Source organism: Primulina tabacum, chromosome 4 (assembly GCF_025594145.1).
Source record: "Primulina tabacum isolate GXHZ01 chromosome 4, ASM2559414v2, whole genome shotgun sequence".
Lineage (NCBI taxonomy): Eukaryota > Viridiplantae > Streptophyta > Magnoliopsida > Lamiales > Gesneriaceae > Primulina > Primulina tabacum.
The window spans coordinates 4,759,775-4,772,661 of NC_134553.1; the positions used below are offsets into that span (position 1 = coordinate 4,759,775).

At 37.1% G+C, this 12,887-nt stretch overlaps 1 protein-coding gene, 1 long non-coding RNA gene and 1 pseudogene across 4 annotated transcripts; all 3 read right to left on the reverse strand.

Annotated features, from left to right (window-relative positions):
* Window positions 1-410: 410 nt before the first annotated feature.
* Window positions 411-3,400, reverse strand: LOC142542665 (uncharacterized). The gene is made up of 5 exons (XR_012819566.1): window positions 2,774-3,400; window positions 2,037-2,209; window positions 1,779-1,944; window positions 1,339-1,416; window positions 411-654 (listed from the first exon to the last, which is right to left on the reverse strand). It is a non-coding gene; the product is annotated as an uncharacterized LOC142542665 (long non-coding RNA).
* A 28-nt stretch (window positions 3,401-3,428) lies between these two features.
* LOC142541357 (leucine--tRNA ligase, chloroplastic/mitochondrial-like) lies at window positions 3,429-5,396 on the reverse strand (annotated as a pseudogene).
* Window positions 5,397-6,168: 772 nt separating this feature from the next.
* Window positions 6,169-10,580, reverse strand: LOC142542666 (homeobox protein knotted-1-like LET6). Of its 3 annotated transcripts, none has more exons than XM_075649424.1 (5): window positions 10,361-10,580; window positions 9,468-10,194; window positions 8,950-9,193; window positions 6,798-7,057; window positions 6,169-6,648 (listed from the first exon to the last, which is right to left on the reverse strand). In XM_075649424.1, exons 2-5 carry the CDS (start codon window positions 9,888-9,890, stop codon window positions 6,559-6,561), a joined length of 1,017 nt encoding a protein of 338 aa, XP_075505539.1. In that variant the 5' UTR covers window positions 9,891-10,194; window positions 10,361-10,580; the 3' UTR covers window positions 6,169-6,558. The 3 variants fall into 3 exon arrangements, with proteins under 3 accessions (XP_075505539.1, XP_075505540.1, XP_075505538.1); XM_075649425.1 differs by having other exon boundaries at window positions 6,169-6,591; window positions 10,361-10,579; XM_075649423.1 differs by having other exon boundaries at window positions 6,169-6,584; window positions 10,361-10,573.
* Between the last annotated feature and the right edge of the window lie 2,307 nt (window positions 10,581-12,887).

Sequence of the window (12,887 nt, forward strand, 5' to 3'; positions counted from 1 at the left end):
CAAAGCCATGCATAAAACGGCCGCCATGCTCATAGTTCACGAGTAAATTCACATTTTTTGAGTTTCTATCCTAGAAGTTTGATTTGCCTTGCATGTAATTTATGGAAACAAATTAGTGCATATAATCATTTGAGTCATATTAAAATCACAAGAGCAAGGAGTTGAAATCTGAGATAAATGGGCATCCACCACGAAACTTACACGCTATCACTATAACTAATTCATCAAACATGGCCAACACAAAATTAACTCACAACAATAAATATTAATGGACGGTTATGTCTAACAAATATGGATTAACTGCAAACTGTCTCAGTGTACCTACACACGGTTAAAACTCGACCGATGTGACATTTGCATGATCAATGGATAAAGTTTGATAATCTACAGCAGGCAGCATCTCAAAAATGGACGATTATCGAGCCACCTTGGCGCCTTCAGGAGCCAAAATAACGTTCAAAATCTTATTGGGAACATAGATTCTCTTTTTATCGTTTTCCCAGACAGGAACTTGGACAGTTTTGTATCCAATGAAGCAAGTTTAAAGGAATCTGTCTTCTGTGCAGGCTTCTTCAACCTCTATGGTTCCTCCGGTCTTGCCATTATCTGTACAGGCAGCACCACGATCGACTCCTTCAAGAAAGCAGGATTCACCTGCCATTATTACTAAATGGCAGTCACGGATTTGAAGATACAGTTATATCATCGCTACTTTAAAAAGCGTACATACTCTTTAACTTCATTTATTTAATACAAAACAAGTCAAGCACTCGACCCAAGCGTGAATCCAGATACTTTAATTACCTCGCAAATATATTTATTCAAGAGATTGAACTTTCAGATTCGCAAATAAGAAAAATAGGATGAAAATAGTTGCAACAAGAAGAGCACGATCAATCTGGTAAAGTAGCTCCGTTATGAACCTCTAGCAAGATTCAAACGGAAAACAAATCAACTTCTCAGCAATGTGTGGTGCATAGGGTGAAAGCAACAAAACAAAATCTCCCACAATGGATCTTGGTAGTTTGTCCCACTTAAACAAGAAAAGGAAAACGGTGTAAAAATTCTTGACCAATTTACAGCGACCATCAAATTAGCTGAACTAGCTCGACAGGGGAGCAAAGTCCATATTTCCTCCAAGTAAAACCCATCACGGGAACCATGGCCGTTTCCTCCTTTTCTACGGAAAAGCTTCAGTTCCTTTATACACTCAATTCATGTAGAGTCAATGTGCAAGTATAGATGATCCAAATAAGAGAAACCAAAAAAAAAAAAATTAAAAAACCAGCATTGAAAACAACATTTGTGTGTTTGTGTGTGGTGGGGATGAAGAAAGACCTTATATGCCGCATTAGTGAATTCCAACATAGCAGATATTCCAGTATTGAACCGTGTTCCTCCAATTTCTTCGGTCACCTTTCGCAACAAAACAAACATTGTTGGATCAAAGACATTAATAATTCACAACACACACAAAAAAAGAAGAAAAACATTAATGATTCAGAAATGGAAACGCAAATTTCCACTCATAAATAAGAAATTTAATATAATTAAACAAGCTTGGTACTATCAAGCTCATTTGAGGAGCGCAATGCATATGTTATATTTTCGTAATTCCATAAATTAATCGCAGAATATATATCTACTTATCAAGCACTTCTATTGTACATCTTTGATTTTTTTGGGCTTGAAGACCACAGTCAGACCACGTATTTAAGAGGTGAATATCAGAAGAAAACGTAAGCTAAATAATCTGGAAACTATTAATTTACTAATACATCTATTAAGAACACTATGTTGTTCAGCAGTAGGTTCCCCATCTAAATCAGCTGTTCCATCTCTGAACTTGCCATCGGGGATGGTGAACCAACAATCAATCTCCACACCCTGGCCAGAAAACGGTGAACACCTTCAATACCACTAGCACTCCATGTTTTCGAGTCTCTAGAAGTACATATCCAAAAAGTTAATAAGGGGGTCAGAAGTTGATATTTCTTTTAAAAAAACAAGATGTTACAAAGAAAAAATTAGCATACCTAAATGGACCCATGAACATTTCATATAATCGAAGAGAATCGGCACCATATTCAGAAACTACATCATCTGGATTAATGACATTTCCCCTACTTTTACTCATCTTGTAAGCACAGGCAATTAAGCGGATACCAGGATTGCCTTTCAGCACAAAAGAATCACCAAACTTTTTGACCTGTATCGGAAGAATATGAAAACTTATTGAATGATGAATACCATCCCGTCATTAAAACTTTAACAACGTGCAAACTTTAATCTTGGAACACAATGAGATGAGAAATATGGAGATTTCTGACAAATATGAAATCCCAAAGGACAAAATTAATGAACTAGTTAATAAAACACATACATGTACATCAGTGCATGTTAAAATATATATTTTTTAAACGGTGTATTTTTATTGCAAAATTATTTAACAAGTTACTACAGAATTATCATCAACGATAACAAACTGGAATAACTTATAATGTTTCTTGTGGTAATACAATACTTCTATTTTTAAAAAACAATAGATATTATCCTGACTGTATTTGCAAGAGTAAACTTCAATAGAGGCAATTTTGAAAACACACGTTTAATTTACTATAAGAATTCTCCATCTCCTTGCTGCTCGATAACAGAAGCAGATTCTCATCAAGGATTGCAAAAAATAAACTGTGCATGTCACTTGAGCACCTCAGATTTCGGAGACCATATGATATATTTGAGAACTTACAGAAATTAGGAAATAATCTCATACCGTCCCAAAACATAATCAGCAACCCAAATTGGAATAGCCTCGCCATTAACTGGATTTCTTGCACAGCAACCAGTGAAGACCCCAGTCTTTTCCTTTTGGAGCTCAGTCCTTTCGAGATCACTCTTTCTAGAGGCCATTTCAATGTATTCTTCCAACTGTTCTCAAGATTATTAATTTTTTAAATGCCCACAAATATTGAACTAGACCTAGAAAATAAAAAATAAAAGGCATACATCTTGGCTTTGGGCATTCGATACAATGGACGACAACAGGACGTGTTCTGGCGCAAAGACCAAGTAGCTTCAATGTAAGACGAATGTAATTAGAAACAATGTAATTCACACAAGAAACTTTTGAAATGACATGAATTGAGAATGCGTCGCCCCAAAATTGTCAGGCCTCGTTGTATAAACAGTGATTTTAATATCTCTATCTGAACCATCATCATCCAGGACATGAAGTTGTAGCTCTCCTTGACACTTTCTGGCCAGTCAAGATCATCTAAATCTTCAAGAATGTAATAAACAAAATGTAAAATCATAAAACCATCCAACAAATGAAAATAAGAAAATAGCAAAAGTTGAATGTAGGATGCTGCAAGAGAACACATCATAATCATAGAATAAGATTGGAAAGAAAAAAAACATACTTTTCTCATTACAGGGTGACCACCACGCTTGCTTACACCATCCACCACTTCTTCATTTGCTTACAGTGCCAAGAGCAGGGCACCAGTTGACAGGAACTTCAGCCTCCATAATATGTTTAACATAAGTACCACATATCTTGCACGATATGACATCCACTTATGTGGCAAGGTTGCTACCTGATATGTCAATCCTCTTTTCAAAAGCTGCAAAAATATCCACCGTGTCCATTTATAATATTCAGGCTCTATGGTGGAAATTTCCCGATCCCGGTCCTATGAGAAGCCTAACAATTTGAGCTGGAAATAAAGACAACTGTCAGTAAACAAGAATTAAAAAGTCAATCTTTATATAAAATCGGTTTTACATGAGAGTTGCAACTGGCATGGAGTATATGGATTATATCAGTGCTCTCTAGGTTAGTCATATACCATAAAATTATCAGAAATTACTGCATTATCACTTGAATCAACAAAAAAAACACTACAAGAAAAAATGACAATCAGCAACATGAATCACTCACATACTTTGCATGATCTAGAAGAACAATGCACATTAAAGGCCTTGGAGAATATGTACCACATCAAGTTTCATAAATCAGATTAAAAAGTAGTAACCTGGGAGCGGAATCGGTCAATATTTTTCATTGTCGTGATTTTTGGATGCGTACCAGTCTGTCAAGAGTGCATTTAAAATATTAAAAAGGAAAGGACGTAACAAATAGCAGCCAACCTCTAAGAAAGTATGTTCAGGAAGGAAAACATACCTCAATGGCATATTGATCAGCAGGTAAACCGAATGCATCCCAACCCATTCGATACAACACATTGAAACCATGCTTCTGTTTAAGTCTTGCAAGGATATCAGTAGCAGTATATCCAAGAGGGTGGCCAACATGTAAACCAGCCCCACTGAAAATGGTAAAATTTTAAATGAAAGCACCAAATATGTGAGATGCGGATGACAAGAAACCGTTCTTCAAGCATCTAATAAGTGACAAAATTAATGATTTAACTTTGTTTGCAACCAATATTCTGTTATAATGGCAACGAGGTTAAAAACATCAACGAGTACTTTAGGATATCATTAGGCTCGTGAGATGGGATGACGATGGATCACTGATATAGGGATGTAAAATTAATACATATGGATGACATAATGATTTATAAATATGTCTTCTACAACTTGCGTCAAACATTGTACGAAACAAAAATATGGAATTAACCAATGTCTCGTCCCTCCAAAAGCCATGCCTAATTTATCCATGGGATTGCTTATTGGGCAGGTATGTCGGAAGCGAACTGAAGGGATGTTGACAGGGAAACACATCTTAAAAAGTTGCTTTTTGTTCCATTTTATTTGCCAAATAGATAACTCCAATTGATTTCTCTTCCCTTCGAATTCTCTAGTCACTTCTCTTTCGCTCAATGATCCTCATGTTCATGTATCATTAATTAAAAGCCTTCATACCCAAGAAACTCTTCATGACTTGTAAATTTACTCATTTCCACAATTTTAAAAGTGAAAAGAAAATTTAAAAAACAAAGGACTGAGGTAAAGAGAGATGTCAAGAGCCATGGACAAGTTTAAAATTATATAAAAAAAATTATATTATTTCATACGGACAAACTAGAAATTAAGTAAAAGACAACGGATTTGGACATAGAAATATTGCAAGTACAAAAAATAGGACATTAAACAAAAGAAAGTAGAAAACAAATAAAGTTTGTAAAATTTCCGAAACAACACAAAACTGAAAATCCAAGAGAAAGTGGAAGACAATGACCCCGGATAACGAAACAAGTCCCGAACATAGAATTTAGGATGGAGGCATCAATCTCGTTGGGCGTCCGAAAAGTCTTGTTCTCCTCCCAGTATCGCTGCCAGTTGGCCTCTATTTCTTGAAAAGGATATGCTCTTTTCACTTCATTTTCTTTCTGGGTATTAGATTCTTCAACTTCTTCTTGTAAAACCCATTAACACTAGCACCATTATCAAAGCAATTGGATGCTCGGAGTCCGCAAGAAGCTATACAATAACGGCGGTGCTGCAGAAGTAATTTCCGCCGGGGGCTTAGGAGGGAATCCGAAGGTGGCGGTGCCAAGAACTGAATCCGTGGAGCCGGTTGTATGTGTCCGAGCATTTGGCGTGGTCTTTAGTTACCTACACTCTGAAGTGCTAGAGAAGCGCATGGGAAGTGTGGGGTGAAAGAGAGGAAAAAAAACATATATTTATCTGGTTTATCTGGGCCGTAATTTTATTGGGCCAACTTAATTAGGCTCCCTTGGACCCAAAATCTAAATCTAAGCAGGCCAGCAAAAGGTCTACAACATTAGGTCACAGGCCCTCACGACTGAGCCCTACAGTTGTACGAACGGTCATAGAGATTTATTATTAAAAAAAACAATTCCAAATTTTTCCAATATATTATAAAAAAATTTATATTACAAAATTAGCAACGCAACGTTATTGGGTGGTCTGTTGTTAAGTTCATATTCCATTTCATTACAGTTTCAAACTAATGATCTAACACAGCAAACCATGTCTACTGTAAAATGCATTAGACAAATATCGTAGTTGTGCGAATGGCTCGCCGTTGATAGAAAAATCGAACTTGCCTAAAAGATCATAATATCATACGCACGCACATGGGAGGAAGTCGAAAGTATGGCAACCGCAACACCAACCTCTCATGTCCATCGTTATCGTTGTTGATGAGATGCTAACACGAAGATAGTAAGCATAGTAGTCATCAAAATTAGATGACTTAAATACGAAGAGGAAAGTTGAATTAAATTCAAGCACACCATGTCCAAGACTCCAAGTCAAACAACGGTAATAGATAATAGCCATGGGTTTGTGCAAGTTATATACCACCAAAATTACATTTACTAAAAGCACAGGTTTCATTGTTTACCATACTTACAATATATAAATTCGTCTTAGACTCGTAGCAATTCTCAAAGAAACGTAGACGACATGTCGGTTGGAAAGGGATTGCACAAGACATTGTCCATGTAAAAGTGTGGATGCATTGCATCCATTACGAGAAACTGCATGTCTTCGGAGGGTTTCCAGTGTCGCTTCCTTTGGTTAATGAACCAGTTGTTTATCTGCTTTTGATCCAGGCCGGTCGATTCAGCAAGCGCGAGCTTCTGCGCTTCCTATTAGCTCACAAAACAAGAATGCTCGATGATAAGAGTATTCGTAATTTATCAAATCTTCTGTCTACGAAAAACATGTTGACGTAAGAAATGAAATATGTTGTAATTGAAGGCCATTTCATGTGGTTCAAAGTCTAAAACATCAGAATTTTTGAATTATTTTAGATATTAGGGTATTGATCAATATGATTACAGAACATTATAGATACATACTGATGGATATGGCCATTTGTAATGATTGCTCCACCAGTCGAGTAATTGTTGCCGTGCTTCTTTAGGCAGCTTTCCTTTCTTTCTTTTCTTCATGAATTCTTGCTTCAGGCTCCCCAAGTATCCACTGTATTTCCGCAACAATTGACCTTTCAATTCATGATCTTCTGCTAGAGGGTCAATTCTGCTGTTGTTTACATCTACGTCTTCCTCCAACGAACCATTTCTATCCATTGCTTCACCACAAGCCGCAAGAGAATTATCTAGTCAAAGCACACAAATCATTTCAATTATTCAGATCCATCACGGTTTTTATCTCAGTTCATGGCCCGTCAAAAAATGGATATATCAGGACAAATTGCATATCATCTTCGGAAACAATATAATGAAAATCAGAGTAAAATGTTTTCAAGAAATAAAAATCCCAAGATAGCCAGAAATTCTTGATTATTCACATCGGTCAATGGATGAAATGTGATTTCTCAGGTATACCTCCTAGTTTTCAAGGCCACACATGTTCTTAACAATATAAATATGTAGTTGTCCTTCAATTAGCACTCAAATAAAAACAATAAAATCATCAACATTGTCAAACTAATATAGACAGCATATGCAAGAGGATTTGTGCCCGAGAAAGTGTTTCCAGCACTATCCAATTAATGAAGACCTTGATGACAACTCTCAGTGTTATATAGCACCTAAATACATCATCTCCCACTCGTACGCAGACATACTCCCTTTCTTTCGGATACACGTGGACCAGCAAATGTACTTCGGGTCAAGTATTCATGCCGTGCAAGGATAGAAAGGCTTTGGTTCAAAGTGTCTATTGTTCACATGTCAAGCCTCCAAAAAGAGATTTAGCTCTAACCTTTTAAATAAACAAAGTGATCAATCAGTATGAAGTTATAATTCCCCAACTAAGTAAATAACGGATATCGAGACAAAATATACTAATCATTAGGAAAAGATGATCGATAGAACATAGACTGTTATGAGCATATGATGCATAATTGAAGATATTTAGATTCAGAATTGCACGAAGGCCGCATAAATTCCACACAATAGGCCACCACGCGCAAGCAATTGTTTTATGGTGAGAAATTTATGACAAACTTCATATCTAATAGTCCCTACTAGACAATTAATGAAACAGACAAGACCAAACCACTTGTTTGTATGAATTATCACAACACAAAGTTAGTTCACTTATATGTGCACAACCCATCGAGAAAACTTCATTCATCATATTCCAGTCGACTTCATACTGAAAAGAAAGTAATAATCATGCTCCTATAACATGTTCAGTGGACGATGGACATGAACTTTCAATTGATCAGGAAAACAAGTCCCTTGCCGAAGAAATGGAAAAAATTCATCTGCAACAAATCATGTAACATTATAGCCACATAAACTGTCACACCAATGAAAACCCAACATGTAGCAATTTGCTAATGTAACATGGAATGTTGCAGGAAATCTTACAGTAGATTTTTTCCGAATATATAGAAATAAACACAGATATCAGAGGAATATTTCACCCTACCTCAGATAAAACTTTTTGGAAAACACATATTTGCGAGAAATATTTGATATTTGATTATTTAAAGCTATTTGAATACCAAACAGTAAACAAGATGGAAGAAATCACGAACATGCACGAAGACACACAAATATGTATACACACACTGCCTCACATGCTTTATAGTTTGTGATGAAACAACTTAAAAGGTTAAAAGACTTACTTAATACTGTCAAATCGGCATTTTTAAAATCCCAATAAAATAGAAACTTTATTTGTACAATTGGTTTTCATACAATATTCTTAATAAGAAGAAACCAAACAAGCTTATATATTTGGACATGAACATATCGGTCGTAATTAATATATGGCGAAAGAAAAACAGTCACGGATCAAGGAAGTACTGTTACATGAAGGAACCTAAACTCTCTTCGTATAGTAAATTGAATTCTTGATTTCCTAGGAATCATGCACATGCAGGCATTTATTGTATATAAAACACAAAACGAAGCAGTAATCCACCTCATAACAGTAAAATCTATAAAAAAGAATAAATGCAATCCTTCCGAGGATCGATAAAAGGGGCGAGAGGGAGAGGGAGAGAGAGCGAGAGATAAGGGATTGATTTAACACCAGAGTCCATAGGAGACACAGAGAGAGATTTGAACTGGCACTCAATTCTTGAGAGAAAAAGCATAGCTTCCGCGAAGGGTTTCGACAGTTCTTGCTCATATTTTGTCAGCATTTCGCAATAGGCCTCCATGAATTGGTCCAGCGCCGGATCTTCGCCGACGCAGCTTGTGCCTTGTCGGCCCAGCGCAGCGGCAGATGTGCAGGCTTCTTCCAGTCTCGCCACCACTTCGGGCGGAGCTCCGATCTGTTGAACAGTCAATTCCATGAAACACTAAAGTTTTTCAACAATTTCAATCCGGTCACTTTCGTCACTTGCTTACAAAGGGTTCTGGTGACACACTCTATCTCGATTGTTGTTATCAAACACTAACAGAAAAACCCGTTTGGTAAAATCTCACAGCTCTTCTGGTACTTGGGTTTCACCGAGGTAGAAAATTGGTACAAAATGAGGTTTTAAATTTCAAGATTCTGTGGTACGTAGTTCCAATTCATGTAAATATAAGAACAATTATCTATACCTTTTGACAGTTAACATAAGCAGCCAAGAGGCGCTGGTAATAAGGATGCGCCATGATATTCGCCTTCACAGAGCCGCTGCCAGCATCATTAATATTCTCCATTAAATAATACCCAGTACTTGTACTCATATTGCTGCTATGGTGTTCTTCAGGCATCATAGAAGAACTACCTTCTACACTTAAACTGCCGTGTCGAATAGTGAGATCTTGATGATTAGCGGGAGGAAGAAATAGGTTATTGTTGCAGCTGTCTACTGTTGGAGGCATCATTAACATAGGACCAAATCCATGACTATTTTCTCCGAAAGACATCAAACTACCGGAGCCACCACCAGCACCTTCCATTTTCCTCTCTTGTTCTAGTACTCCTGCAGGAAACCCTAAAAAAACCCTTGACGAAGATGAATCTAGGTCATCACACATTTTTCTGTTGCACACACGAATAGGCCATCTTTTCTTTTATCTCCTTTTGAATTCCTCCCGAGTTTTATGCTTACAGGTTTCAGCCTTTTTACAGAAAATCCTAAACAGTATTAGTTGTAGTGGGTGTGTAGAGTCTGCGGGGATCAGTCGATGAAGGATTCGAAATCTTTCGCTTTTGGATATGGGGTCTGAGAAAGTAACCTGCCCAGGTTATCTTTATCCTTTGGAAATGGGTTTTTAGAGTTTATGTTTCCGGTTCTTTAATTTGCACACAACACAAGCATTAAATCTCCTTCTGCTGCCTCTGCAGAGACACAACAAAATGAGTTAAAGAAAGAAATTCACTGATGGAGAGAAAAGAGAGAGATTTGCAGAGTGCACGCTGCGTTTGCAGGAAGGGAAAGAGACACCACTCTGTGTGTTTATGAAAGGTGTATTATTTTAAAGGGCTATCGAGCAAAGCCTTTTACCTTCCCGATGAAAACTCTCTCCCTCTTTTTCTTGCACTGACACTGAGCCACTGCCATTACTGGCAAACTAGAGAGAGAAGCCAAGCTCCCTTGTGGAAAGTTTAAAAAGAAAGGAGGAGATTGAATGAAAGATCAAATCGAGGTGTAATTTGGACAGTAGGGTTTGGTGTCCGGGGCAAGAAATCACAATTTCTCAACTCACCGTATAAATCTGGTTTTGAGTTATTTGTCCGTTCACTGATTATTATTCTTCCCTACATTGTCCTCTACTACGCCCTTACCCTACCATTCCACTACTACAAATCAAACATCTCATTTTACATCTTTGTTTTTAGGCAAAGTATATAAAACTAATTTAATTAGTGATTAATTACCATAATATAAATGGCATGGATAAAGTTCATTTCTTGCAGATACAAAACATGTGTTCATTGTGTGTGTATCTATCTTCCTTTTATCCGAAACATCGAGCACTGAATATTGCACAAGATTGAGTAATAATCTACTTATATGAAAGCGATAATACATTTTCCTTGGTCAGTTTTGGCACGGTGGCCGGTAACGTCCATAACACGTGTCATGAGCCTATTCTTCCATCACACTGCGTGCCAGGGACAATAGTAAGTGGGATGGGTTCTTCTCTCCACCGCAACACACACATGCAGGTTACCGTGTCGGTTTGTTTCCTTCTTCCCTCTTCGTTTTCCTTTCGTCTTCCTTCGTTTTGGAGCCTTGGTTTTCGGCCTCCCACCCTTGCACCGAGCAAAGTCCACCAAAAAAGGTTTGCATGGTGTGTTCTCTTCATCTTTTGCTTTCCGCCGTAGCCCACAAGTCAGCTCTCGTTGCTAGTATTAAAAAAGCTGCTAAAATCCTTAAAGAGAGACCTTGATAATTGTTAGCCAAATAACTAAAATCCAAAATACGAATACAACACTTACGCAGTCATTACAAGAAAAAAGGCCTACGACGACGGTTTTTAACCGTTGTTGTAGGTCTTTTAAAGCTGTTGTTAAAGGGTGCGCTCAAAGACAACAGTTTTTTTCCGTTGTTGTAGCAACCATTTGCGTCGCCTACAACATTAGCGACGAATTTATGTAAAACCGTCGCCATTTAGCGATAGATTTAAAAACCGTCGCCTCCAAATGTAGCGACGGAATTAATAAACCGTCGCTAAAATTAGCGACAATTTGTTCATGCATTCCGTCGCTATTTTAGCGACGGTTTTATCATGGGTTCCGTCGCTAATATTTTCGGTAAAATAAAAAAAAATTTACTTTTAATAATTTAATAAATCTAAACAAACTTACAATATTACTATGATAACATAATTGCTAATCTTAACTAACACTTAAAAATTTACCAAAAATTAAAAAGATAAAATTTACATTAAATCGAAACTAAAATCGTGTAAGAGAGAAAAATTTTAAGTGTTGTGAAGTGGTAAAATTGTGTAAGAGAAAAAAATTTTAAGTGTTGTGAGGGAGGGGTAAGAAAATGGATCCAAAGTTGCGGTATTTATAGAAAATTGTGCGACGGTTATTGGTAAAATCGTCGCTAATAATGGCGGTATTTTCAAAATTTAAAATTTGCGACGGTTTGTCCTTTGACCGTCGCTATATCTAGCGACGGTAAAGCTATAACAGTCGCTAATATTAGCGATGGGTTTAGTAAAACAGTCGCTAAATGAAAACATGTGACGGATTAACTTAACCTGTCGCTAAATGTAGCGACAGTTTATTAAAACCGCCGCTAATTATAGCGACGGTTTAAAAAACGCTCCTTCAAAAAGACAACAATTTTATGAAACTGTTTTCTTTTGCTTAAAAAAACGCTCTACGACAACGGTTTTAACTAAAACCGTTGTTAAAAACGTAGAGGTGTTGTTGATTTAAAAATTTCTTGTAGTGAGTAAACGAAAATAGTATCGTATAGATATAGACAGACCTCCAAACAAAAACAGTGTGTTATTAGAAATATAAACATCATATGTGCATAATACCTATGAATCCGGTACGAGGTATGTAATAAATATTGATGTTATCCCTATGAATCGGGTACGAGGTATGTGGGCAATCCACCGGATAATGAAAGTGATTAAATGTTTAGGAAATTGAGTGAAGGTTATGGCCTCGATAATACCTGCAAACAAGAAAGGAACTCGTGAATGGGTGCCGGAGGAGTGTCCGGCGTAACCACTCCGATGCTTAAGTCAGCGGGTTGAAGAATCAAGAACACAAGCAATATATGTGAGAATATGTGTGTATGCTTGAGAGTTCAAAAATCTAGAATCAGTAAATGAGAATAATATCTGCTATTTATAGTAGTAAATTCCATCATTACCTTGTTTTCAGTGTCACCTGCTAAGTATGGTAAGACGGTTGTCCATACTTTCTGATGACTTATATAACACGCCAAATACATATTGTTCTGACAGATAAGATTGCCCATATCCGTATACTCGAGTGTGGTGCAATTCTCGAGATAGCCCCGGTAGAAAGATCCCGGGAACTCGCATGAGAGCCCAGGC

Coding starts and splice junctions, on each gene's coding strand:
- LOC142542666 (XM_075649423.1), bottom strand. CDS start 9,890: ATGTGTGATGACCTAGATTCATCTTCGTCAAGGGTTTTTTTAGGGTTT. Junction 9,194..9,467: donor CTTATGTTAACTGTCAAAAG/GTATAGATAATT, acceptor ACTGTTCAACAG/ATCGGAGCTCCGCCCGAAGT. Junction 7,058..8,949: donor TGTGTCTCCTATGGACTCTG/GTGTTAAATCAA, acceptor TGCTTTGACTAG/ATAATTCTCTTGCGGCTTGT.